This window comes from Parasteatoda tepidariorum, chromosome 3 (assembly GCF_043381705.1).
Source record: "Parasteatoda tepidariorum isolate YZ-2023 chromosome 3, CAS_Ptep_4.0, whole genome shotgun sequence".
In the NCBI taxonomy this organism is placed as follows: Eukaryota; Metazoa; Arthropoda; class Arachnida; order Araneae; family Theridiidae; genus Parasteatoda; species Parasteatoda tepidariorum.
Window position 1 is genome coordinate 66,082,307 of NC_092206.1, and position 26,339 is coordinate 66,108,645.

Genomic DNA, 26,339 nt, shown 5'->3' on the forward strand with positions numbered 1-26,339 from the left:
AAACAATTCTCTTAGTTTTAATCTCTTGAACTGAAAGCAGTAGAGGAAAATAACTTTATGTTAGGGATACAAAAGAATTGAATGAAAAACAATACCTTTATGACTTTTATTAATTTTATACTGATGATAACCAAAACAATATGGAAATGAATAAGGAAAAACTGGATCCTACCATGTGATTTTCTAGCCAAAAAAATGCGCAGACAACAGACAATGACACCACCTTTTGATGTACTTATCTCTTGATGCAAAAGTTTCTGGACTAGTACTTGAGCTTTCCTCTGTATTATCAATTATTTAATCTAAAGTCTAATATTATATTGGGTACTCTTCAAGATTTATCACAAATAAAAGTCGAAATAGTTTTTGATATTATTATTTTGTAACTGCTATGGAATCAGCCAGTGTTTATTAATTAGCAGTTTTTAAAAATTAGAATAATAGTTTGAAAAACAAGTACATAAAAGGTACTCAAAACTTTTATAAGTGAGGGTTGGAAATGAACATATATTTCCTTTGAAATTTCAGACTAGTAAAAAACAGTCAAAACTAGTTTTATTAATTTTTTTTTTTTTAGGGAGCATGAAAATGCTCTGGAGTAAATTAGACATATTTTCCTGCATGGAAAACGGAAATTTTTTTTATTTTTCATAACGAATTCTCATTCAAATTTTATTATTTTTAACCTTTTTAATAAACCTAATTTTGTTTTATATTGTGCCTCAATGTTATAAACATTAAGACTGAATCAGACAATTAAACTCTATATTTTGAAAATAAATGGATTAAAATTCTCTTTCACACTTTATAAAAAATTGTTCCTAAATATGTTAATTCTCTTTAAAATATTTGATGAATCATATCTTTGTAAAAGCAGACAAATAAACGTTTGAAATAAATTATTCAAAATAATCAATTTGCATAAAAATTGATTGTTAAAAGATTTTTTTTTTACAATTTCCTCATTTGTTTATAAACTGTGTAAGGTGTAAATAACATTTTGCAATTTCATTGGTTTAAGAGTTTTTCAATTAACATATCAAACTATTAAGACTGATTAAATGATTAATCAAAAGAATAATTAGTGCTATAAGCAATTCTACTACAGAGAATATTCATATTTAAATGTTTTAATTTTTATTACTTACTGGGAGGAGGTGGAGGGAGGGAGAAACTTTCGGGAGGTAATAAAAATGATTTTACTCTGGATTGACTAGATTCAGACACACCATCTAATGATGCCATATCATCTGCTTATCAATCAAAATAAATTGAATAAATAAAACAAAAAAGAACAAAAGATAAATCATAAAGGGAAACAAAACACAAGAAATGTGAGTAAATAATCATGCTTAAATGTTAAAATAAATAAAACAAGACAATAATAAAATAATAATGAAACTGAGAAAGTCATGCAAACATTTCTAATCTGAGGATAAAATGTAAAAATTAATATTTTGATTTTCAGTTTAAATCATCTACATTAAGATTTTGAAAGTAAATTGTGGTTTAATTATACAATTGCAAATTACACAAGGTTTGGAAATGTTTTTTCAATTTCTTATGGATATTCAGAAAGAGTAACTTATCGAACAATTGAAGGTTTGTATTTTTTAGAAGCATTGTGATATGATATAGTAGTTACATAGAAATATAAGTTTAAAAAAATTGGTAAATTTTTGTTTTGGTAATCATATTTGTAATTAAGTAATCATCTTTATAGCTTGAGTTACTATTACTTTATGGTGCCCTTCCTATTTTTCAAAAGAATTGTTAGTTAAAATTTTATGAAAACTGGAGTTTAAGATATATAACCATTCACATAAGCAACATCGATACATTCAACAAAAACATTTTTCAATAACTACAAGCTGGAAAATCATAAATGAATTTGACAAATTTTAAAGATCTGGCGGCAAAGTAGAATTTTTACTAATGAACATACAACTTAGCCATCCTAAATGCTGGTTATGTCTTACAAATGTTAGAATATTATTTTCCTTTACCTGTCACACTAGTTTTTATAAATGTAAACCACCTTAAAAAAAAAGATGCTTTAACATTATTACAGTTTCTCTTTTTTTCTTAATATAATTTTGTAATTTTTTTTCCTTTGTTTTATTTAGAGTGCAATTTAAAAAAATGGCATTTTATTTTGGAATCCATTTCTAATTATGTAGCATGAATTTGCTGGCTGAATACAAATGTCCCTTTTGTCGGCTCTCTAACCAAAGCCATACATTTTTTCTAGTACAGTGTAAAATTATTTATTTAACACTATACTAACAACATTATATGAACTATCACTATTAAGTTAGAAAAGCTGTTTGTATGGGAAACAATTTTTATAGAAAAAAATTAAACTTCAAAATATCTGAAGTGAACTGTAAAAACAATGATTATTAAATAATGTATCTTAGAATATAAAAAAAAATTACAAAAATTGTGCAAAATTAAATTGTTAAAATTGCAAAAATTAAAATTATTTAAAAATAAATATTTACAAAAAATATGAAAAATTAAACATGAAATACAGCATAAAAATATGATGCTGTTTTTTTCCACAGATTAAATTGGTCAGAAATTTAATTAAATCCAATATTAATTGCTATCAAAAAATTACCAATATATGATCCCTTTTTCTTTTCCATCACATCAATCATGATGTCAGTTTCATGAGGACTCCTGGATAATCCGGAATGATCACCCTGCCTCACTTTCTCCTTCAACTCCATCTGATCATGGTGGATCCACAAGTCTGGAGGCTTCAATTCGCGGCCTGTTGCTTTTTGTCCCCCATATCTGTCATAAAAGAAAGTTATCCCAAACAGATTAGTAAGTAATAAGTATTCAATGGTGTAAATAGCTTTTACTAATTCTTTGTTTTTGTGGATAACAATTCACTGATAACTAATACGTTTTTAAATAAGGAATTTTTGTGGATGAAAATCGACCAGTTGGATTTTTTTTCTTTAAAAAAAGCAGTCTTAAAGATTTTTAAAATCACTGCCATACTAGATGTTCCATTATTACTATCATTAATATATAAAATCTCTGCAAAGTAAAAAAAACTCAGCGCATTTGTAGGCCACAAATTGTAAGAGATGGAACAAAAGAGTTGTTTCAAATTCTGACCAATCACTAATAAGGTTAATAAAAACAAAGGAGGGAATTAAAATCAGTTTATTTGAGGAGGAAAAATTTAAAAATGATTCCAAGTTGAAAGGAAAATGCATTCAATCCAGCAAGAGACAAACTTTTTTCTGATGATTTTAATTCCTTTTATACCTTTTCTGATTTTAATGATGATAGATCATTGTTTGGAAATGTTTGTGTTTTCCTGCACCTAATATTGCATAGTTGTTTACTTCATTTTCTTTTTTGTTAAATATATTAAGGGCAGTCATTACAACAGAACGCCTTTTAAATAAAGAGCACTGGTCTAAAAAGATATACCATGAAAAAGTTCAAAATTAAAAAAAGAATCAAATACTTAAAGTTACATTTAAACTGACTAACTGTGATTATCTTCCTATTATTACTTGTTTAAATGAATTTTAATTGATGGGACATTCTTTATATCTATTCGGACCAGCTTTAATTATTGCAAACATTACCGTAATCTCTCTTATATTAATCTTTACAAGTATGTATGATAACAGAATAACTTGTGGCATAGTAACAAAAAGCAACATATTTTTTTTCTTCTAAACTTTATTTTTAAAAAACTTACTTTATATAATCATTTAGTATTTTTAAATTCATTAACAAATTACCTCTGAATTTGTTGTAAAAAATTAAAAATGTTTTTTTTTTCTCCACAAAAGGTTTAGTGCGTGATATTAGCAGATCACACACATAAATTTTAAATTTATTTTCTAAAATCAAAATTTATCAGTAGTCACCTGTTCTTTTGTACTGGAGCAAGGTAGTTATTGTGCCGGCGTCTACAAGTTACTGACACTATGATGATGAGGATGATGACTACGATACCACCTGAGACAGCTGCGATGATGATGTATAAAAAATTGTTTGCCATACCTATAAAGGAAACAAATGTTTCATAACTACATACAAAAATAAATTTTTCAGATTTTTTAAAAATTGTGTTTTAAATACCTGGTGGTGTTTTGTACACAACTTCAGATGAAAATGGACCATAACCTTTAGAATTTTTAGCTTGGATTTTGAAGTAATAAACAGTATCTGGCAACAGACTTCTTAATGTAGAAGATAATTTATCTCCTATTATTCCATCAACAATCCAATCTCTGTCCTGTGTGTTGTCTGTTGTATAAAAGACCACATATCCTGAAAAGGTTATGTTATTCAATTGAATTCTGTAGATTTTGATATAAACAATGTCATAGAATTTCAGTTTTTAATGAGAATAATTGAAGTATACAAGGTGTTTCGTAGTCACCACCTTTAATGTATATATTTAGAATCCTTATAAAAATGAAATACAAAAAAGGACACATTACGGGTGGTAAATTAATATTTAAGTGAGTAATTTTAAGTAACCAAGTATGAAATATTCTTTTAATAATTGGTTGCAACTTTAGGAATTGAAGGAAATGTTTGCTTTTCACTTTAATTTTACTTTCAAAACAGTACTTAAAATGTTTTTTTATGTACATTTTTAGATATATTTCTTACAACTTTTTTTAATTATTTAATAGTTATGAGCTACCTGTTTTCAAGGGAAAACTATTTAGAGTGAAGGCTATACATTTAAAGATTAATAATAATTGAAATCTCATTTAATTGTGATTTTACCTAATTTCTGCATTCAAACGAAATCCTTATACAATTTCGGACAAAAGGATGTTTAAAAATTCAAACTTATCGAGCAATTATTTCCCATTCCCATAAAACCATTTTTTCAGTAAAGAAAACAATTTTTTAAAATAATTCAATTCTTATAAAATATATTTGTTTTTATGAATATTATTTAATGCTCATGAAAAGAATTATATCTAATGTTTTGTAACAAGACTTTTGATAATTTACAAATAAACTCCCCTACTTGAATTACTAAAATTTTTTTAAATGACAAATAATTTTATTTAATAAACTAAAAATTCAAAACTAGGAACTTGAATGAGTTTAATATTAAATTATGTATTAATGTCGACACAATGAAACAATTATTAACAACGTATAAAAATTCATCAGGATTTGGACATTAATTCTTCTGTGGGATCTTAGATTGTTTAGCAACATGGGTCTCAGTTTTGAACACTTTTTGCTTCAGGGAATATTCTCACCTGTGATTTGACCATTGGGTTGTTTAGGTGGTTGCCAAGTCAATGTTACAGATGATACATCATCTTCAGAAGGTATCACAGTTAAGTCTCGTGGGGGTGATGATGGAGAAGCCTCCAGAGTATTGTTTATTACACTCATACTCCATGTACTTTCTCTTGAACCTTTGACGACTTTCACACTGAACTCATACTGAGTGTTTGGTCTATAACAAAAATATAATAGTTGTTTTAATTCTCAAAATGTGAAGTATCAAAAATTCAAAAGCATAAAATTTGTTAACAACTTCCTGATTTTTAAAATTGTTGAGGACAATTTTTTTTAAATATTTGTAAAGAATGTGCTTGTAATATTTTGAATATAGCACTGTTGTTTGCATTGGATTTTAAAGTAAAGAAAAACATTTGAATAATATTTCTGTCTTTTAAAAAATTTCAAATTTCCCTTAATTAATTTTTAAAAATAATTTTATTTCAAAATTTAAGTTTTTTTCTCACTGGAATCAATCCAAATGTTTTTCTTATCGAGATATGAGGACCATAATTTAAAAGATAATAGATCATCAACTGCTAATCAAATTCTTGAAAAATAGTTTTTTACAAATTGAGAGTTTTATGAAATATACTGAGATAGTTAATTCTCTTAAGATAATTGATTAAAAAGAAATTTTGTTAAACAGATTTTAGTTTTAAAATACGAGTGCTTAATTCTTAAATGAAAGAAATTCACTCTAAAGTTTATTCAGCTTGATTTTTATCAGAAATAAAAATGAATGAAAATAAATCAGGTCTAATTTATGGTTTAATGTTAACTCTTATTCTTGAAAAATCTCTAATATTTTTTATGAATATATATTTTACAGGCAAATTAAGAAGTCCTTTTTCTAAACATGTGTTGTGTAGTATTTTAAATTAAATTGGGAAAGGTTTCAAGTAAAAAAAAAAAAAAAAAAAAAAAATTATGGAAAAGAAAAGAAAATCCTGCCAAATTTGCGTTTGGCAAAATTTATTGTTACAATAAGTGATTCTGATTTACCTATTTCTAATTTATCTAGTGGTTATTTACCTTTCAAATAATACTTCTTGTTTAAGCATTATTTGTTATTTAAAAAAAAATTGATGAACCTAGATAGGAATTTTCGCTTTTGTTCAGAACTTTTCATTTAATAATAATTATAAATTAGTTAACAAATTGTTTTAATTTAACTGCAAATTAGAGATTTTAAAACTCTTTTTCAAGTACAATAAAAATCAAAACTTAATGCAAAATATAAAACTTAAGTTTTAATAGGTTGGAAATAATATTACCTATTTATTAATTATAGCAAACAACTGTTAAAAAACTTTTTAACATTACTAATCATTACAAGAAAATGTGCCAATTTAATTTTCAGAGAAATGCAGAAGAAAAACTCACCGTAAATCGTCAATCATACAGTTCAAGTCAGTGGAATTAAAATATCGAAATTTGGAGCTAGATGAAGTGGAATAAGGACTGTAACGCACTGTATAATATCGATTGTCAGTAACCAGCTGATTTCGAGATAAAGTGCTGTCCGTCCAGTACAAGACAACAGATGATGAGGATAAAACCATAGCCTTGAGGCCTACAGGCGGCAGCATAGGTGTCAAAGGCTCTGGTGCTAAAATATTTGAGAAATATTTCAGTATTAAATAATTAAAGACTTTAAGAGATATTTTAGTGGATCTGATAAAATCCTTTTTATAATTTACAGAGTGTTTTTTAATGATAGCTCTTAGTACTCATATTTAGAGTCTTAGCAAAATAAAAAGGAAATAATTATATACATCAAACTCTGAAGAATCATTTTTGACTTCGATCAGAATTAAAAGATTAAAATAATAATAAAAACAGTTTGTCTATAGTTAGGATGTTAAGATACTATTTACATTTGGATTTGATACTTTTTAGATGAAATATTTTTACGATTTGCAATATTTGCTCCCATCATTTTATTTAGGTGATATGATTAATAACAGATTTACATGAAGGAACTAGGGAATTCGAAAAGATCACAGGAATTTCTTAGGTGATTTCAAAATTAAAGTATTAAAATAAATGGTTATTTTTATGCATAGTTATAATATTTAGCCTTCACAGTGTTTCTAGGTTTACAAAAATATAATTCTATGTTAATTTTTTATCACATATCATAAAAGCAAAAATCAATTGATAAAATAGAAATCTCTTTTTCAATAACATCAGTGCTTTATTTCCATAATATTGATGATTTGCATAATAATTATAATATGTTTTAGGTGTCAATTACTGCTGTAGTTTCTTCCAAAAATGTATCATAACTTGTAGCATAAAAAAAATATATATTAAAGCAATATGTAAGATGTCGGTATTACATTGGTAAAAAATGTTACAATTTAAAAATGAGTTTAATTTTAATAAATTGAGTTTTAAACGTCTTGAAGTAAGTAACTAAATTTCTAATAAATAAGTAACTAAATTTCTAATAAATAAGTAACTAAATTTCCAATAAATAAGTAACTAAATTTCTAATGAAGATTCATAATGCATTAATTGCTGTTTTTAAAATATTTGAATTTTGATTTCACAATGTAAAAGAATTTAGCTTTCTCATTACAGTAAAAAGGAGATTTCGATAGTTGTGGAGTTATTATTACCAGTGTGCAAGGTATATTTTTATCACCCTATGTGGTACAATAAAAGAATAAGAAAGTGGAATCGATACTCACGGGCTTGTATTAACGTTTTCACAGTTTCATAAATGGGTATGCCATCACCGACTTGGTTAAAGGCTCGCAAACTGATAACATACTCAGAAGAGGGTTCTGCAAAATATTAGTAACAGATGTTTAAAAATATTTATTATTATGAAATAAATTCAAAAGGTTTCGTTTATATACAAATTGTGCCCTTTTGTGGTGTCACCTAATGTATTGTAATTTATCGGTGTAATAAAAAATGGCATTTAATTTAACGCTCACGTTCAATTAAATCTAAACATTTTAGGGAACATTTTTCAAATTGTTAAAAATATTAACATTAAAATCAAACTTATTTATTTATCAAAATCAAATTAAAGGTTTAAATAAACTTTATTTGGTTTTCGAAATAAATGAAGAAAAGTTATTTTTAATGTATTAAAAATACACAGGGTATTCCGTAATCACCACCCTTAATATATGGTTTTATGATCACATACTAGGTCGCAAATTAATATTTATATTAGGAAAAAGCCTCATCAAAACATGGCGAATTACTAATGAGAAAAGAGAGATTAAAAACCAGTTTGAATGCACAGAAGGAACAAGGAAATGTTTCGTACAATTATTAGAAATACCTTCAAGTTTTATCGGACAATCAAACTGGTTTCGTCATTTTAATCTGATCTTTTCCCAATTCATCATATTTTGTCATTCCTTAGATTTTAATATTATTTTTTTCATCCTCGCTTTAATATTTATTTAGAACCTTTTATGTGAATGATTTTTGCACTCCATTTTCGACAGGGATTCTAAAAATTATTATATATTAAGGATGATAATTACGAAACAATCTGTATTTGCAGTCTATGCAAGGTTTAAATTTTTCAACTAAAAAAAAATCAATTTTATGTAATGTTAATGTCTTTTTTTATTCTATGCTGGATTAATATTATTGGTTATTTGATTAATTTTCAAAATAAATGAATTAAAAAATTTATATACACTTAAAAATTAATATACACTTGTGGATTTTAATTCATGAATTTTAATTTTGTTATTTTCGTACCAATGATTGTTAGTGCTATTTTTTTTCATTGAATTTTATCTTTTTCTCAAAGTTAATAAATTCATGATAATTGTTCAAATTGAAGCTAGAAAATAATAAAAGCTAATAGTATTGAAACAGAAACTTACGTAAATTTTCTATATTGTAATATCGCTGTTTTCCATCTAAGACTTTGGTGTATACGTCAGGAAATCCAATGCCCCATCCAATCGTATACCCCCTTATCATGGTGTTTAGGTTTCGAGGGGGTGTCCACACAACATAGATTGTATCAGCAGTGGGTTTTGCTCGCAAGGAACTTGGTCTGTCAGGCACTCTAGTTTCTGTATTTAACAACCAGACTATTAGCGTTAAATAATATTAGGTAACAATTATTATTCTATATTAGAATAATTAAAATTTTCTAGGTGTTCAGGATTCTATTCACAGTAATAAAAATTGAAATTGCTAAATAATAAATTTCAGAATGATTTTTGTACAAAATTGCAGATGAAATAAATTATGCACTCTGAATTGGAAATGCATCAATAAAACTATTATTACAAACAACAAATCATGCGCTGATTTTTACATACAAAATTAAATTCCAGCAATAATTATATTAAAAGGAGCAAAAGACTAAACTGGCATAATTACTTGTTAGTTGTCACAAAAAATAGAGAAATGTGTGAAAAGATAATAACAAAACATTAAATCAATATATCTTTTAAATTATTATTATAATGTGCAATAACAATTACATAAATACATATCATTTAGAGAGAACTACATAATATCAAACATTTTAAATGTAATTTATAAAGAAAGGAAATTTTTTAGACTATAAAAATATTAAACAAAAGCAAAGGCAAACCTATATTAATGAATGTTTAATTAAACCATTAATGTAGACTATTGTTTAAACTACTAACAAATGCTTAGGAGGAAACAATCTCATCTGTGGACCACACTTTTTAAACCTACCACAGTTGTTTAGATCCGTATATAAACTGCTGTTTGTAGAAAATGCAACACCATGAAAGAATCATCAGAATCAAATGAAATTTAATGCAGAAACGACTTGTACTGATACAAATAAATGATGAAATTTTCAAAACAAAAGAAACAAATTAAGCGTCCGAAATCAGTATTTGGTGCAGCCACCACGCGCTGCAATAAGTGCTGCTATACGACGTGGCATGGAGTCAAACAGATGTTGAATATCTGCTTGAGGAAGAGAATTCCATATCGCTTGTATGCGCAACCAAAGTTCGTCTTTGGAAACTGCAGGACGCGGATCACGAGTGAGACGCCGACCAACCATATCCCACACGTGCTCAATAGGCGACATATCCGGCGAATAAGCAGGCCAAGGAAGAAGTTGCATGCGTTGTGCTGAACAGAAGTCTCTAACAGTCCGCGCAACATGTGGGCGTGCATTATCCTGCTGAAAGATAGCTCCAGGGATGCCTTGAAGGAAAGGAACGACTTCGGGCTGTAGCACTTCACGGACGTATCTGTTGCTATTGAGATTACCCTCAATTCGTATCAAATTGGATCGTCCATGATACGAAATCGCACCCCAGACCATAACTCCGGGTGTTCGACCACTATGTCGTTCAATAATACACTCAGGAAGGCAGCGTTGACCGGCATAACGTCTAACACGAACACGGCCATCATGGGTCCACAAATTGAAGCGTGATTCATCTGAAAAGACAACTTGGTGCCAATCAGCTCGCCAGTCTCTGTGCTCAAGAGCCCACTGCCGACGCAGCCGTCGATGATCCGCCGTGAGGGGAATCCTGTATAATGGCACCCTTGCACGCAATCCACGGCGCAGCAGACGACGACGAATTGACGAAGCCGACAATTGTACACCTGTAGCAGTAGACCAATGTGCTGCCAGCTGCCTGGAGGAAGCTGTGCGATCATTCACCGCCATGCGGAGCAGGTGTCGATCATCGCGCTCTGACGTCACCTTCTGTCGTCCAGTGCCTGTTTTTCGAGTTGTTCGGTGCTCGTCGGTCCACTGCTTCCAAACTCGCATCACTGTGGAACTGTTCCGCTGCATACGAGCTGCTATTGCGCGATAGGAAAATCCTCCTTCTCGAAGGCCGATTATCCTCCCTCGTTCAAACTCCGTAAGTTGCTTGAATTTCTTATTCTTCCGTCGTGGAGGCATACTCAGGTCTCACTAAACGTTTGCCACTAACAAATAATCATAGACTATTTTCAACGTCCCGCTACAGCACTTTATTTATACGCTTTCAGCATCAATTCAGAGGGCGCTGCGCGCGCCACGCACGCGCGATGGCTCTGAAACTTTATTAATTTGCATAATATCCTATATCCATTATTAAAATAATATTTCATTTGATTCTGATGATTCCTTCATGGTGTTGCATTTTCTACAAACAGCAGTTTATCATTTCAAAAACTGTCTAAGCTGCCTTTTACCTTGTTAAGCTACCTACATTACTACCCTTTTTTTTAAAGAGTTAGTAATTTTATTATAATTTCTTTAAGTCACTAAAAAATCCATTGATACTGAAGCTTTCTTTAACTCAAAACGTAATAACTGAGGTGGGTAATTTTTTTAATTTTCAGACAAATTTTATTTATGCTTGATGGTATTTGTTTAAACGACTTTAAGTCACTAATAATTCATTGAACAAATATATTGTATCTTTGTTGAACTCAAAACGTAATAATGGTCCTAAAAGCTGTAATTCAAGCTTGAACAAATTTTTATTTTCGGACAAAATTTATTCATGTGAAGTTTTTTTTACGGCCATTCTTTACTCCATATTCTTAGGACCCTCGTCAAAAACAAAATGAAAGAAGTATACACATATATACTACAAGATATCAATTAAACAAGAAAAAAAATAAAAGTCACTACAGAAATTAAAATTAATAACTATTAAAGACTGGAAAACAACAACCCATGTTTAATTGCTGAAGGAAAGTGTTTGAAAGGAGATAATTAGCAACATCTCCAAGTTTCATCAGGCAATCAAACTAATTTTGTGGTATTTAATCCAGTTTTTCTCATCGGAATTTGCTAATATTTTCTTTTTTTCTTGTCTTAAATACTAATTTGTAACTATTGTGCATGTAAATATGTATTTGCTTATTGTAACTATTTTTCACTTCACTGCTGAAAATTTATAATAAAGGCGTTCTTTACAGAGCACCCTCGATTTCAAAATTTGCAACTGAAAGTGATGCTGCTTCTTCTCATCTTATTCAGTTGGAAAAGAAAAAAAAATATGCAAAATCAGACAAGTAAAATAAAATTTGAAACAGAATATATTATTTTATAGGGAAAATGACTAATTTAAACTATTCTCACCATCCAAGTCATTTTGATATGTATCTACAATGATCCAATCTGTGGCAGGACCACTTCCGTTGATTGTTAAGGCTGAGATTTTAATACTGTACTGGGCACCTTTCTCTAAACCTAAAATGAATTCATCAATTTTTTATTATTTAAAAAACTAGTTAATCTGTTTATTAGTAGTTAATTATGGTTATTACTTTTTATGCTTAAAAACTATTTGGTTTTAATAGTTTAATGGTATATAACTTCTGAATGCTTAGATAATAAATTTAGACGATTTAAAATGAAGTAAGTGAAACATTCTGTTAAACAAAAGAAATTCAGTAACAGAAGTTATTTAAATTTTTTGTTTATTAAAAAAAAAACAGAAAATTAATGGAATAAAATAACAGATATAGATGCGTAGAATTTTTCTAAAAACACAATGTTCTGTTTTTTTAAAAAAAAAACTTATTTTAAAAAAACACCAAGGAGAAAAATTATTTAAATTTGACATAAAATAGCTCAAAAGTAATGACTTATTAATGATATTTGATGTAAGAAGGTTTCTTAAACATTTTGAAAACATTGTTGCGAAATTTCCTATTGTTTCATTCAATTGTTTTTAAATTATAAAAGCGAAAGTTTTCTGAAATGACAACAGCAGTATCTTCCTATTTTTGTGAGACATGTTTAACCAAAATTCAAGCAATTTTTTACTAATGAATATTTTATTTTTGCGAATATATATTCTATCTTTTTTAAAATGGCATTGTTAGTTTAACTATAAAACGAGACGGGATTTTATTCAAAGAGAAAGTTTTCTGAGTTAAATATTTTAATTTATCATTGATTGACTATAAATGACAAAGAAATTAAAATTAAACAATAAAAGCTTAAATATTAAGGTTCAAAAGATAAATTATTTCAAATACGCTGAAATAAAATAAAACTAATAGCTACAAATTGGGCGTAAGTAAAATAAAATGAGATTTTATAATATAATTGAGTTTATTTCTTACCAGTGAGAGCGTATAATCGCCTGTTTCCATCTGTCGTAACTGTATCGCCTCGTCGGCTTCCTTTCAATTTGTATCGAATTTTATATCCCATTATGACGCCATTTTGAGTTTCTTTAGGCGGAGGTTCCCAACGAACAATAATTGTCTGCAAGAAATTGTAAGCAATATTTAAATTAGATTAAGCAGAAACGAATTTGTATAAGATAAGAATGTAAATTGGTTCTACATTTGTGTTAAATTCAGTTGAAAGTTTCTTCCTTTTGAAAATATGTTAAAAACTATAACAACAGGACATATGATAATCCTCTGATCTAAATCAGCAATATAACTAAAGTTCGTCCAATTTAAATACCTTTAAAACATACATCTTCAGAACGATCAACAGTAAATGAGAAAAAAAAAAGTTGCCGAAGTTAGATGAAAACAAAAACATTACCAATGAAGGTAAAAATTAAAACCTAAAACCTGGATTGCTGGAAGTGCTTTATTTAGACACTTCCCCCAAATTTCATTAAGCAACCAAACTCATTGATGTGATCATCTTTCTCACAAGTCATTCAACAGATTTCAATAATTATTTAGTTGACCCTTATTGATAATTTATTATGGGCTCTCATCCTTAAACATGAACCATAAATTTCAGTTATGAATATAAAATGAAATCCAATCCCTAAATAGTTTTGGCATGTTGATCATTAGAACACGTTTATTAGTGCAGTTTTACTTATAATGGTTTTTCTTATTTATTTTTTATTTCTAGTTTTTCTTACTGAAATTTTTTTTTCTAAATAAACTTTTCTTATTTATTTTGAGTAAAAGAGATATTCTTTTTTAATCATAAAAATAATGTAGAAATTGTTTATGATTTGTAAAACAGATTTACAACAAAAATTAAATAAAAAATGTAAAAAAAATATTTACACTTGAGCTAGAGGCTTCAATTGTTACATTCTGCGGAGTATCACTGGGAACTGAAAGATAATTTGTTTTAATCATTTTTGAGAACAAATTAAAACACAGAACTATTTAAGAATGCTAATATTCTTACAATCAGACAGGGTTTTTACTGATATTTCATCTGAGTTCGGTCCAGCACCATTATTATTGAAAGCTACTACCCAAAAGTTGTAATCAGTGAACTTCCGTAGACCTCTTAGAGTGTGACTAGTTTCAACAATTGATACCTCTCTTTCTTCCGATGTACCTGAAACAGTTAAGTTATATAGAAATATGTCTCGTCCGTGAAATACTTTGTTTTTAGTATAAAAGTTTTTCAGTCATTAATTAAAAAATAGTATTTAATAGAATTTTTCTTTGAAACTCCAAAACATATATAAGAGCATTTTGTAATGGTTACCCCTACTATATTCTAAAAAAGTCTCTACATTAGGGGTCAAAAAAATAATATTTAAGCTGGAGAAAATACAAATTCTGTCGAAGGCTAACGAATACTATAAAAAAAGGTAGAATAAAAAACAGCGAAACCCGTTTGATTGCTAGAGGAAACTTTGAGATGTTGTTAATAATAACAACATTTCAACTCCTCTTTAGTTTCCTTTGGCATTTAAGCACAATTAAAAAACAGCGAAACCCGTTTGATTGCTAGAGGAAACTTTGAGATGTTGTTAATAATCTTTCAACTCCTCTCTAGTTTCTTTCGCCATTTAAGCACGTAATTATATTTTTAGTTCCACCTAGTTCAAAAGAGAATTGTTTAATTTTTATAACGTTTTTGTTTTTTCCCTGCTTACATATTGATTTGTTACTTCTAACGTGCATTTTTTTGTGCCTTTTTTTTACAAAGATTCTAAAACTAGTTATGGTGGACATAACGGAACACCCTATATTTATGAACTAATACTTCAAAAAAACAAACGAGATGAAATAATTAAAACTAAATCTTTAAAATTATTTTTTATTAACCAATAAAAACGCAAATGAGCGAAAAAAATCGGCCTTAATTCCGAACTGCTAAAACATGTCAAAGAAAGCGGAGATCGATCGATTCTCATAATTTAGCACGAGGAATCGAACCTCGCACTACATTAAGAATCGAGTAGGCGGAGATTTAACCCACCACACAGAGTGGGTGCCTCTTTTTTTAAAAAGGATTCTAAAATTATATATTAAGAGTGGGCATTACGGAACACCCTGTCAAAGCAAAATTTGAAAAAGCTCATATTTCTCTCTTGGAAAAGATGAACCTAAATTATTATGGCTTCAAGAACACAAATCTTTAATTGCAAGAATAACTATGAAAAAAATTCGAAAAGGGCACATTTTATAAAATTTTATTGTATAATAACTGTCTGTATAATTTAAAACAATACAAACCTTCTTCCATATAAAATAACTTATATTTCTGAACAGGTTCAGGCACCGTTTCGGGGTTTTCCCAATGGACATGAATAGATGTGGGGGAGAGGGCTTCACCTTTCAAATTTCTTGGAGATCCTGGTACGTGTACTACAAACATAACATTAAGTTAATTTCTGATTTATTTAATGCTTTTCCTTCATTATAAAAACAATCTAAAATACTAGTTTAATTACTTTTTAGGGATTTAAAATTTTAAGCTTAAAAATGTCTTAAAAAGAAATTTTATGAATGAGCTCTGGTAATACATTTATCAGAAATGAATGAATGAGCTCTATTTCATATTTTTAAAATTATTTTATGAAGTATCAATAAGAATTGTAGAATTCTTCCTTGAATTCTAAAAATCTGTTTTATTGGAGAAAACCACAATTTGAATATTATAATAAAATATTTCATTTTTAAATGTTTTTTTTGAAAGTTACAAAGAAAATATTTCATGTAATGTTTGATACTTTTCTTTAATTCAACGCAAAAAATAAATTTCTTTAATAAACTAAAATTATTATTCATCTACTATTACTTACAGTTAACTATTAATTTTATCTAAGTTTCGCAAAATAACTTTAACAATATATATAGTATACACTTATTTGTTACTTATTTACCGATGCAATCTGATTTTTTCACAAAAAAATTTGAAAAACAATATTTTTTTAAAACAAACGTTTATCAAAATTTATAATTTGTTTCATAATTGGAATTATTTTTAAATGTTGTAATAGTTTTTATGGTGATTGCTATTTAAATTTTCTAAAATGAAATTAATTCAATAACAATTTAATCATTCAATTTTGATAACTAACGTCCTTCATTAAATTTATTCACAAAAAGCCATTATATAAAAATACTTTTGTTTAAACTAATAAGTAGTTAAAGATTATAATTTAAACCATAATTTCCTTTCACGCTTTTTTAAAAATATTTAGTGTATACACTTTATTATTTTTTTATTTATTTTTTAAAATATATAATAATTTGTTCCCACGAAAATAAATAAAGGGAAGATAGAGAAGAAAAAAAATTGAACAAGAAAACATTAACAAAAATCAAAATATATGTTTTTAGTATCTTACTCAAATTTTACGAAATGATGTTAAAATATTGTGTACACTATCTTTATTAGTTTTCTAACTAAAATCTGCTGCTTACCTTCTCCCTGAGTTTCCACCACTACTTCCTCAGAGCTGATTCCAGGTCCTTGTTGATTATATGCCACAACACGAAACTGGTACTTCGTCGAAGGTTGCAGGCCTTGAATATTAATTTCTTCTAGTCTAAGCCGAGTTGTATTTAACACGCGTTCCCTATAAACACCAAGAAAAATATTTACTTTAGGCATTTATTCCAAGTGTTTCTGCATTTTTTTTTTTTTGAAGTTTTCAATTAAGTTGCTTTTTTTTTCTCAGTGAGACTTTCAAATGGTTTTTAGAATCAAAACAGTTTAGTTTTATCGTAAATTTGAAGAAATAATACTAGTATAAACTGGATTGAAATTTACCAGATTAATCATTTATACTTATGTACATTTATAGTGATCTTTAATCCAATTCTAATGCATTAATTAAAGTAAACTGGATTGAAATTTACCACATTAATCAATTATACTTATGTACATTTATACTGATCTTTGATCCAATTCTAATGCATTAATTAAAGTGTTTTTTTAATAACTTCAATTAAAATATTTTTATATAAAAATATCAAAACTTTGTATTAATTGAAGTTTTAAGTTAAGACGTTTTGTTTCTTTGTAAGAATAAAAAGCTGTAAATATTTTTGGACACTATATACAAAGGCGTGTAGTTTCAAAATATTTCCATAAATTTTTACAAGGATGGCCAAAAATTATTTTGTTAAATGTTTAGGAAAATAAATAAAATCTAATTAAGAATCGCAACAATTTGCGTTTAACTTGAGAGTTTGCTCTTATAAAAGTTACTTTTAGGCCATTTCTCCTCAAGTATTTTATTTCATATAGAAATGCTTGCACACAATTAAAAATCTTAGTCGAGAATAAAAGAACATTAATTGTTTCAAAAACCTATTTTTTATTTACAAATTCTGCTGAGTAAACTAATTTATCTTTACTTTCAGCAGATCATAACATGTTTTTAAACTTGAATGATTTTAAAATTATTCCATTAGGCTATTCAATTATGAAGATTTTAGAGGTAGATTTATTTTAATCATAAGTTAGGTATATTTTCTCATCAAATGTTTTTTTCCAAATATAAATTTTAAAATGTTGAGAAGTATCCCAAAAATATCAATTGAACGAATTTAATTCTTTTTAATTAAAGTCTTATACAGGAGAGACAACGTGACTTTGCGTTTGAAAGAAAAAAATTTATTCCATAGATCTGTTTAGCATCTTTTTAAATTTTGGTGAAACTGAACAAAACATTGCGATACATTTAAGTAAAGTACCAATATTCGTACCTGGTTGATGTTGTTTCTCTGTAATACACTGAATATGCGATAATTTCTCCATTTGTCCTTTCCGGTGGTGACCAAGAGAGGGTGACAAATCTGGTGGAAACGATGACCGCTCTGACGTCAACAGGAGTTGTGGGAACATCTTTACTGTGCGGCTTATCACCTGTGGAGGAGGAAGGTTTTGGAGAAGGCGTGGCTAACATGCAAATAGTAGATGAAAGATAGCACAGAACAGGAAATGAGAGAAAGACCCCATTGGATTTCGGGTGAGATTAGAAATCCGAGAAGATTAATTTTGATTTAGTTAGTAGAGATTCATAAATTAATGCAGAAAGAGGAGAAATAATGATTAAATTAGTATGTTATGAAAAATGTCATTTTAGGAGGAATTACAGTAAAGGAAATATGAGTAAAGATGAAAGGTTCAATAGAAAAGCAAAGATAGATGGAAAAAAATAAAAGAAAAAAATGTCTTAATATTTTTTTTGCACGCAAAAAGAAACAAGGAGTAATATAACATAATAAAAGTGAAATAAAACATAAAATAGTTAAATTAAAAATATCTTATAAACTGTAGTTTATAAAATATTTTTAATTCATTAATAACTGTAGCAAATGAAAAACAAAAAATAGAACTAAAGAGATACATAAAAAGGATATGAAAAACCAAAAATAAATCTCCACTTAGTTTAAGTAAAAATGCGTAAATAATATTGTTTTATTTATGTTTTAGCGAAATTGTTTTTCGTCTTTCACTATATGCACTGATAAAGAAAGATGCACTAATATACAAGGTCCGGCTATTAATTTCCAGGACTGACGTAACTGTAGGAGAAAGAAAAGCCGGAAGATGGCGCTAATGATTGCATATTGAAGAGTGTTCTCTTGCGCATGTGCAGTGCAATCGGCGCCATTCTGAAGTGAATGTTTCTCGTGGAAAAGCGCATTAAAACGGAGCTCTTAAATTCCTGTTGTCGAAGTGAAATGGAGCAAAGAATTAACATTAAATTTTGCTTCAAATTGGGCAAGACAGCTGCAGAAACCTACAAATTGTTAAAACAAGTTTACGGCAAGGAAGTATTATCTCGCTCAAGAACTTTTGAATGGTTTAAACGCTTTCGAACGCGAAAGCGTGGAAGATGATCCGCACACAGTTCGGCCGCAGTTCGTACGCAAGCCGGAAACAATTGAAAAAGTTCGCGTCCACACATTGCGTTTGCCTGTGAGGCGATTCTTAGCTCAGCAAGGTGTCGTTGAGTCGCAGCATCCACCATACTCGCCAGACCTAGCACATACTTTTTCCTGTTTCTTAAGCAGAAAAATTCACTGAAGGGAACAAGATTTCAGGATGTCGAAGCCTTCACGAAAACTGTAACGTTACAGTTTTCGGTAACTGTAACGTTACAGTGAATTTTTCTGCTTAAGAAACAGGAAAAAGTATGTGCTAGGTCTGGCGAGTATGGTGGATGCTGCGACTCAACGACACCTTGCTGAGCTAAGAATCGCCTCACAGGCAAACGCAATGCATGGACGCGAACTTTTTCAATTGCTTTCGGCTTGCGTACGAACTGTGTGCGGATCATCTTCCACGCTTTCGCGTTCGAAAGCGTTTAAACCATTCAAAAGTTCTTGAGCGAGATAATGCTTCCTTGCCGTAAACTTGTTTTAACAATTTGTAGGTTTCTGCAGCTGTCTTGCCCAATTTGAAGCAAAATTTAATGTTAATTCTTTGCTCCATTTCACTTCGACAACAGGAATTTAAGAGCTCCGTTTTAATGCGCTTTTCCACGAGAACCATTCACTTCAGAATGGCGCCGATTGCACTGCACATGCGCAAGAGAACACTCTTCAATATGCAATCATTAGCGCCATCTTCCGGCTTTTCTTTCTCCTACAGTTACGTCAGTCCTGGAAATTAATAGCCGGACCTTGTATAAAATGCACCAAAAAAAATCGAATACCTATGAATGATTCTTAATCTATTGATCGGATTTTCACCTACCAGGGCTCAATCTCAATAGTGCGAGTGCCTAATATTAATTATTCTTATTAGTTAGTGAAGTGGATGTATAAGTTAAGAAATCAGACATAAAAACGTACTTTGTATGAATAAACATTCATTTCTTTCGACGGAATTGGGTTCTTGACTCTTAAAATCTGGGAAATAGCGGCAGTTTTAAAAATTTGGCCCATTAGTTAAGACAAAAAAAGCTTGGGTGCCACAATATTCATTTTGCTTCCGAGCCGAGTTATAAATATTGCTGTGAAACAGAGCAATATTTATAACTTTGCAATAGAATACACCGCATTATTGTAGCTAAAGATACTATTCCTCACGTTAGATCAAGGCAATTTAAAGTTTTGCCCAGTAAAAAATTGTATTTAAAAAAAACTTAAAAATTTACATTAGACTCTAATGTACATAAGAATTAATAAGAGTAATAAGAATTTTATCTTTCAATATTGCACTTGCACCGTCCAGTGATAAAACAAATATTTCACTCAAATTAATATTTCCTTTTAATTTACGAAAATATAAACTACATTTTTATTCATTACAAAATTACAAGTATTGTTAGGAAACACATTTACAGATACTGTTTTTCCTTTAGATCAAAACGTTTGTAAGAATTTTTTTTTTAAAAAAAAGGGAGTGAAAAAACTAGTTTAACATCAACTGTAGGATATTATATATTGTACTATCTTATAATATTGTATAGTCACATTCTAAACATAAAACGAAAATTCCACCGAAATTAACATTTACTGTTAACTTAAAAATGGAAAAACTACATATTGCTTCCTAAGTAACAAACATTGCTCGAAAACACATTTACAGACACTGTCTTTTCATTAGATCAGTGTTTCCCAAAGTGTGGTTCGTGTAACCCAAGGGGTACAGGAACAGTTTAGCGGGTGTACGAATTCTTATGCGAAATATCTTGCAACACAAAAATTTCAAAAAATTTTATTTAAAAACAAAGTTTTACGATTACGTATTTTTCTATTGGCTTTTTTCTGCAGAGTTAACAGTTAATAACTAAAATATGTTTATAAAAATATTTTTTAAAAAAATACATTCATTTTTTTATTAGTGGTACACAGCGTCAAAAGTCGTAAGTTTGGGAAACACTGCATTAGATCAATAAGATCAAAACGTTTGTCAGATTTTTTTTTAAAGTTAGCGAAAAAATTAGTTTAGCATCAATTGTAGCATATTATGTATTGTGCGATCTTTTAATATTACAACTCCATATGAAAAAATAAAACAAAAATTTCATCGAAATTATTATTTACCATTAACTTAACACGAATTTACTATTAACTACATTTTGCTTCTTAGCAAAGTAAGAAACATTGCTGGGAAACACATTTCAGATGCTGATTTACCGTTAGATTAACAAGAATAAAACGTGTGCAAGATTTTTTTTTTTTTTTAATGTGAGGGAACTAACAAGTTTAGCTTCGACTGTAGGATATTATTTATGTATTGTGTGATCTTTTAATATTGCATCTCCACATTCAGAAGATAAAAAAAAAAAAAAAAAATTCACCCAAATTATTATTTACTATTGACTTAACATGAACACTACATCTTGCTTCTTATCAAAGTAACAAACATTGCTGGAAAACACATTTACAGATACTGTTTTTCCGTTAAATCAACAAGATCAAAATTGCAAAAAAAAAATTTTTTTTTTTTTGAAGTGAAAGAAAAAACTAGTTTAGACTCAACTGTAGGATATTACGTAATGTGCGATCTTTTAATATTGCATCTCCACATTCTAAAGATAAAACAAAAATTTCATCCAAATTAACATTTACTATTAACTTAAACTGAAAAAACTACATTTTGCTTCCTAGCAAAGTTAGAAACATTGCTGGGAAACACATTTACAGATGCTGTTTTTACGTTAGATCTACGAGATCAAAACGTTTGTAAGAAATTTTTTTAGAAGTGAAAGAAAAAACTAGTATAGACTCATCTGTAGGATATTATGTATTGGGAGATCTTTTACTATAGCATTTCCACATTCAAAAGATAAAACAAAAATTTCATTCTAATTAACATTTACTATTAAGTTAAACTGAGAAAACTACATTTTGCTTCCTAGCAAAGTTATAAACATTGCTGGGAAACACATTTACAGATACTGATTTTCCATTAGATTAACAAGATGGAAAGATTTGATTGAGAAATTTCATTTAAAAAAGTAATGAAAAAAAATCAAAATCCGCTTCATATATACGCTATTGATATTTTTATCTTTTAAAATTATATTTTCAGAGTCAAATGATGTCAAAAAAATTTGACCAAAATAAATATTTTCTATAAATTTACGAAAATGATAATTTCATTTTGTTTCCCGGCTAAGATGCAGATATTGCAGAGAAACACATTTACAGTTACCGTTTTCCCGTTAATTTTACGATCTTTTAATATTGCACCTCCATATTCTTTTAACATTTACTATTAATCTAAAGTTGGAAATATTTTGTTTCCTACTTTAAGTATTATCTAGAGTTGGAAATATTTTGTTTCCTACTTTAAGTATTATCTAAAGTTGGAAACATTTTGTTTCTTAGGAAAGTTATAAACATTGCTGGGAAACACATTTGTGGATATCGTTTTCCCATTAGATAAATAAGTTAAATATATAATAAATAATAGATAATAAGTTAAATATATAATAAATAATAGATAATAAGTTAAATATAATAAATAAGATAAAATTTGTGTTAGAAATGTTTATTTAATAGAGAATTGAAAAATCTAATTTATCCTCAAATTTACAATATTGTCTCTTTTATCTATATGATTTTAATGTTACACTCCCACAATCTATTGATAAACGAATATTTCTTCACAAACGTTGCTGGGAAACACATTTATATTTACTGTTCGATCAGCAAGATCAAACAAATGAAGTTTAAGAATAAGATTGTACATTTTTCTTATTTTGAGAATTAAATAAAAGCGTTAATTTTATTACTCTCGTAATTTAACGCTATTATCGGTTCTTGTAATTAAATTATTTACCTGGTTGTAGAAGTAATAACTGAGCAACAGCTTGAATTGACCCAGCTGGATTTGTAGCAAAACACTGATAAACTCCAGCATCAGACCGGACTAAACCAAGAACTTTGAGATTGTAACCATTCACAAGCTTAAAATATTCACTCTGAACAATGACGTCACCGTTCTTTAACCAATGGACTTGTGGCTCTGGTTTACCATACACTTCACATTCAAGCTCAACATCCTCTTTTTCGTAAGCATATACTGTCTTAGGCTTCTTGGTAAATCTTGGCGGCACTGAAACAATCATAAAATCACAAATTTGTTAAAGATTATAAATGTTTTAAAGTATCCGACTGGGGGTGAAAATCGGCAATATTGAGAAATATATTATAATTTTTTTTATTATAATTTAAACTTTAGTTCATTAGCTTTCCAAAACCCATTAAAATTTTTATCTCTGATTTTTATAAATGAAATTACAGCTGTATGTGAAACCGGAATTAAACTTGCGAAAACGAAGCCTAAATGATTTTTTGTTTTGCTATGAGTATTTGAAACCTTAATTAGTTAGAATAAATGAAATTTTAAGATGAATAAAATTCATTTTCAAAAATAAGTTTTTGAACCATTACTTTTTTTGTTGCCAGTATTTTCCTACGTTTCTGAATTTTTCTTGCATTTTAAATGTATTTTCTGAAAAACGTGGATTTTGTAAAAATTTTATTAAGCTAACACGTATTACAAAAAAATTTTATTAAAGAATTCTTTGAAATTTTGAGCGTAGATTTTGTATAGTGTTACCGATGTTTTGAACTAAAAACTAAGGTCTAAGTTTGAATTTGTTATTTTTATCAAGCTTTAAGTATTAACATTTAGAATTTTTCTTTAAAAATTCTATATTAAACAATGTATTTAATTCCATTTCATTGTTTTTTAATGTTTTTAAGGTTTTAGTTTAAAACACAGGTAATCGCATTATTGATCTCGAAAAAAATTTGGAAATTTATGCATTAGAAATTTCTTCTTATTTTGAAAAATATTTTATAGATTTTTAAACTAAGGTTTTATAGATTTTTAAACATTCCAAACAAATAAAAATTCTCATTGAGCTTTTTTTTTATAAAAAAAATGTGCCGACATAAGTCGAATTTCTTAAAGTGCAAAACAATAATTCAAATACTACTTTTCATTCATAAAGATTTTATACAAATGAGAAATAAAAAAAATTATACTTGCATTGTAATTAGTTGATACAGTAGTTTATCGCTTAAAGTGTCAATAATTACTATGTTTATAATTTTTGTCATCAAATTAAGACAACAAAAATATTTTACACTGTTGGAATAATGATAAAATAGAATAGAAACGCCTCAGCTTTCATTGACGCCCATATTTCATCCAGAAAATAAAATTGACTAAAAAGTTTTCAAATATACATGATACATAAATTCATGTAACAAAATCGATTTTTGATATCGGAAAACAATAAGAAAATAACTTCGTCCTCAATAAATAACTTTTATCAATATTATTTATTAAAATGAAAGTGAAAATACAAAAATTTGATATTTGATTCAGGAATTTATCTGAATTCTGTTCACAATTGCAATCATGAGGAAGAAATCTATATTGATTCAAATTAAGAACTTCTTCGACGATAAAATAAAATGAAAAGTACAGTTGTAGGTTTAAAGTTATACAAAATACCTTCAGTGAAATATCAATATTTTTAAATATCGTGATAACGATGATTTAGATCATATTCTTACAAAATATCCTAAATATGTCTCACGATAAACATTCAATATGAAGTAATTATCAACGAAGATAATATCGGGATAATTATTTCCAATTTGTGAACACGGAAATATGACCATTATCGTCAACGATATTTATAGGATACGAGTACATAGTCTTGAATCCGTAATTACCATCCCGTAATTATCAACAAAGATATCGTGATAATTATTCTTAACGATAATTATTGAACACGAGGATATGATCATAAGCGTCGATGGTATTTATAGGAGACGATAATATTGTAGTAACAATTTAAAATGATTAATATCGCATAAAACATTATCGCGGTAGTTATAGACAACGAAACTATTGTTAGTGTCTATTCTTACCCACTTGTATTAGCATTAATCGAGTTTGTAAAGTTAAGATTAACAAAAATATTTTTTCTTTAATTGAGTAACAAATATATTGTTTAATATAAATATAATGGAAATTAGTATCATGAACTTTGTCTAGGTCAGACATGGAGTTTAGAAATAACAGTTAATTGACAAAATATCCTTATATTTCGTGAAATATCGATATTTGTTTTGACATATCGCTTTAGTAAACTTATTATTTAGTGTGCCGCACTACATATTTTTCCTCATTTTGATTGATATGTATTCAACGCGAATCCGAAAGTTAACGTTTCTTCACCAATTCTTCAATGTTTAAGGTTAAAGAAACGGTCTAGAAATAAACATCAGACCAAAAATTTAAAAATATTTATGCGTTATGCTCTCGAAAGATGTATTCAATGATAAAAAATTCGATAAAGTTTGGTGTTCTCAGATAGATTTTCAAAATATTAAACACGGCTAATTTTAATTTTTATATCTGATATGCATTTTTAAACAACTTATATTCCATTTAATTTTGCGTTTACAGTGCCATCTATGAGACAAAGTGCTAAAACAATCGTTCAAATTGGCATACCTTTTTTAGGTAATCCGAATCTGCAATAAATAATTACAAAAATATCGTTTAGTGTATCTTTTTAAGATATTTCTCACGCTAATTTTATATTTGTAATCAGATACGTATTTAAATACTTTTTGGACACCCCATATGCTTAAGTCTAAGATTTTTATTAAGGCAGACTGGGTGCGATTGTTCTTGTTTTCCAGTGGCGCCATCTATAGCCAAGAATTCGACTTCTGCCACACCCATACGTCACACCCGTTTATAGGGCGGACCCATTCATGCATCCACAGATTCATCCACAGATCGTAATTTTGACCTGAATCAGAGAACGATCAATCTCCAATTCAGTACCCCCAGAGGCAATTATTTGTTATGGGAACATGGAGGACTTTGAGACTCGACAGATTTAATGTGCATCAGTCACCATTTA

General features: G+C 28.4%; 1 protein-coding gene across 17 annotated transcripts in view; it reads right to left on the bottom strand.

Moving 5' to 3' along the window:
- Positions 1-26,339, bottom strand: part of LOC107454390 (neogenin) — a 232,969-nt gene that overhangs the window by 8,496 nt on the left and 198,134 nt on the right. For 4 of the 17 annotated variants that reach the window (XM_071178777.1, XM_071178781.1, XM_016071578.3 and 1 more), the window contains exons 7-22: positions 23,222-23,497; positions 18,184-18,376; positions 16,894-17,048; positions 15,700-15,831; positions 14,414-14,569; positions 14,287-14,336; positions 13,366-13,510; positions 12,374-12,484; positions 9,165-9,359; positions 7,998-8,093; positions 6,685-6,910; positions 5,271-5,473; positions 4,120-4,311; positions 3,906-4,041; positions 2,624-2,802; positions 1,149-1,250 (exon numbers count right to left, since the gene is read on the bottom strand). In XM_071178777.1, the coding sequence (XP_071034878.1) occupies positions 1,149-1,250; positions 2,624-2,802; positions 3,906-4,041; positions 4,120-4,311; positions 5,271-5,473; positions 6,685-6,910; positions 7,998-8,093; positions 9,165-9,359; positions 12,374-12,484; positions 13,366-13,510; positions 14,287-14,336; positions 14,414-14,569; positions 15,700-15,831; positions 16,894-17,048; positions 18,184-18,376; positions 23,222-23,497 (2,547 nt within the window). Of the gene's footprint in view, positions 1-1,148; positions 1,254-2,623; positions 2,803-3,905; positions 4,042-4,119; positions 4,312-5,270; positions 5,474-6,684; positions 6,911-7,997; positions 8,094-9,164; positions 9,360-12,373; positions 12,485-13,365; positions 13,511-14,286; positions 14,337-14,413; positions 14,570-15,699; positions 15,832-16,893; positions 17,049-18,183; positions 18,377-23,221; positions 23,498-26,339 lie in introns of all 17 variants that reach the window. The other 13 variants (XM_071178784.1, XM_071178787.1, XM_071178783.1 and 10 more) reach the window with 5 other exon arrangements.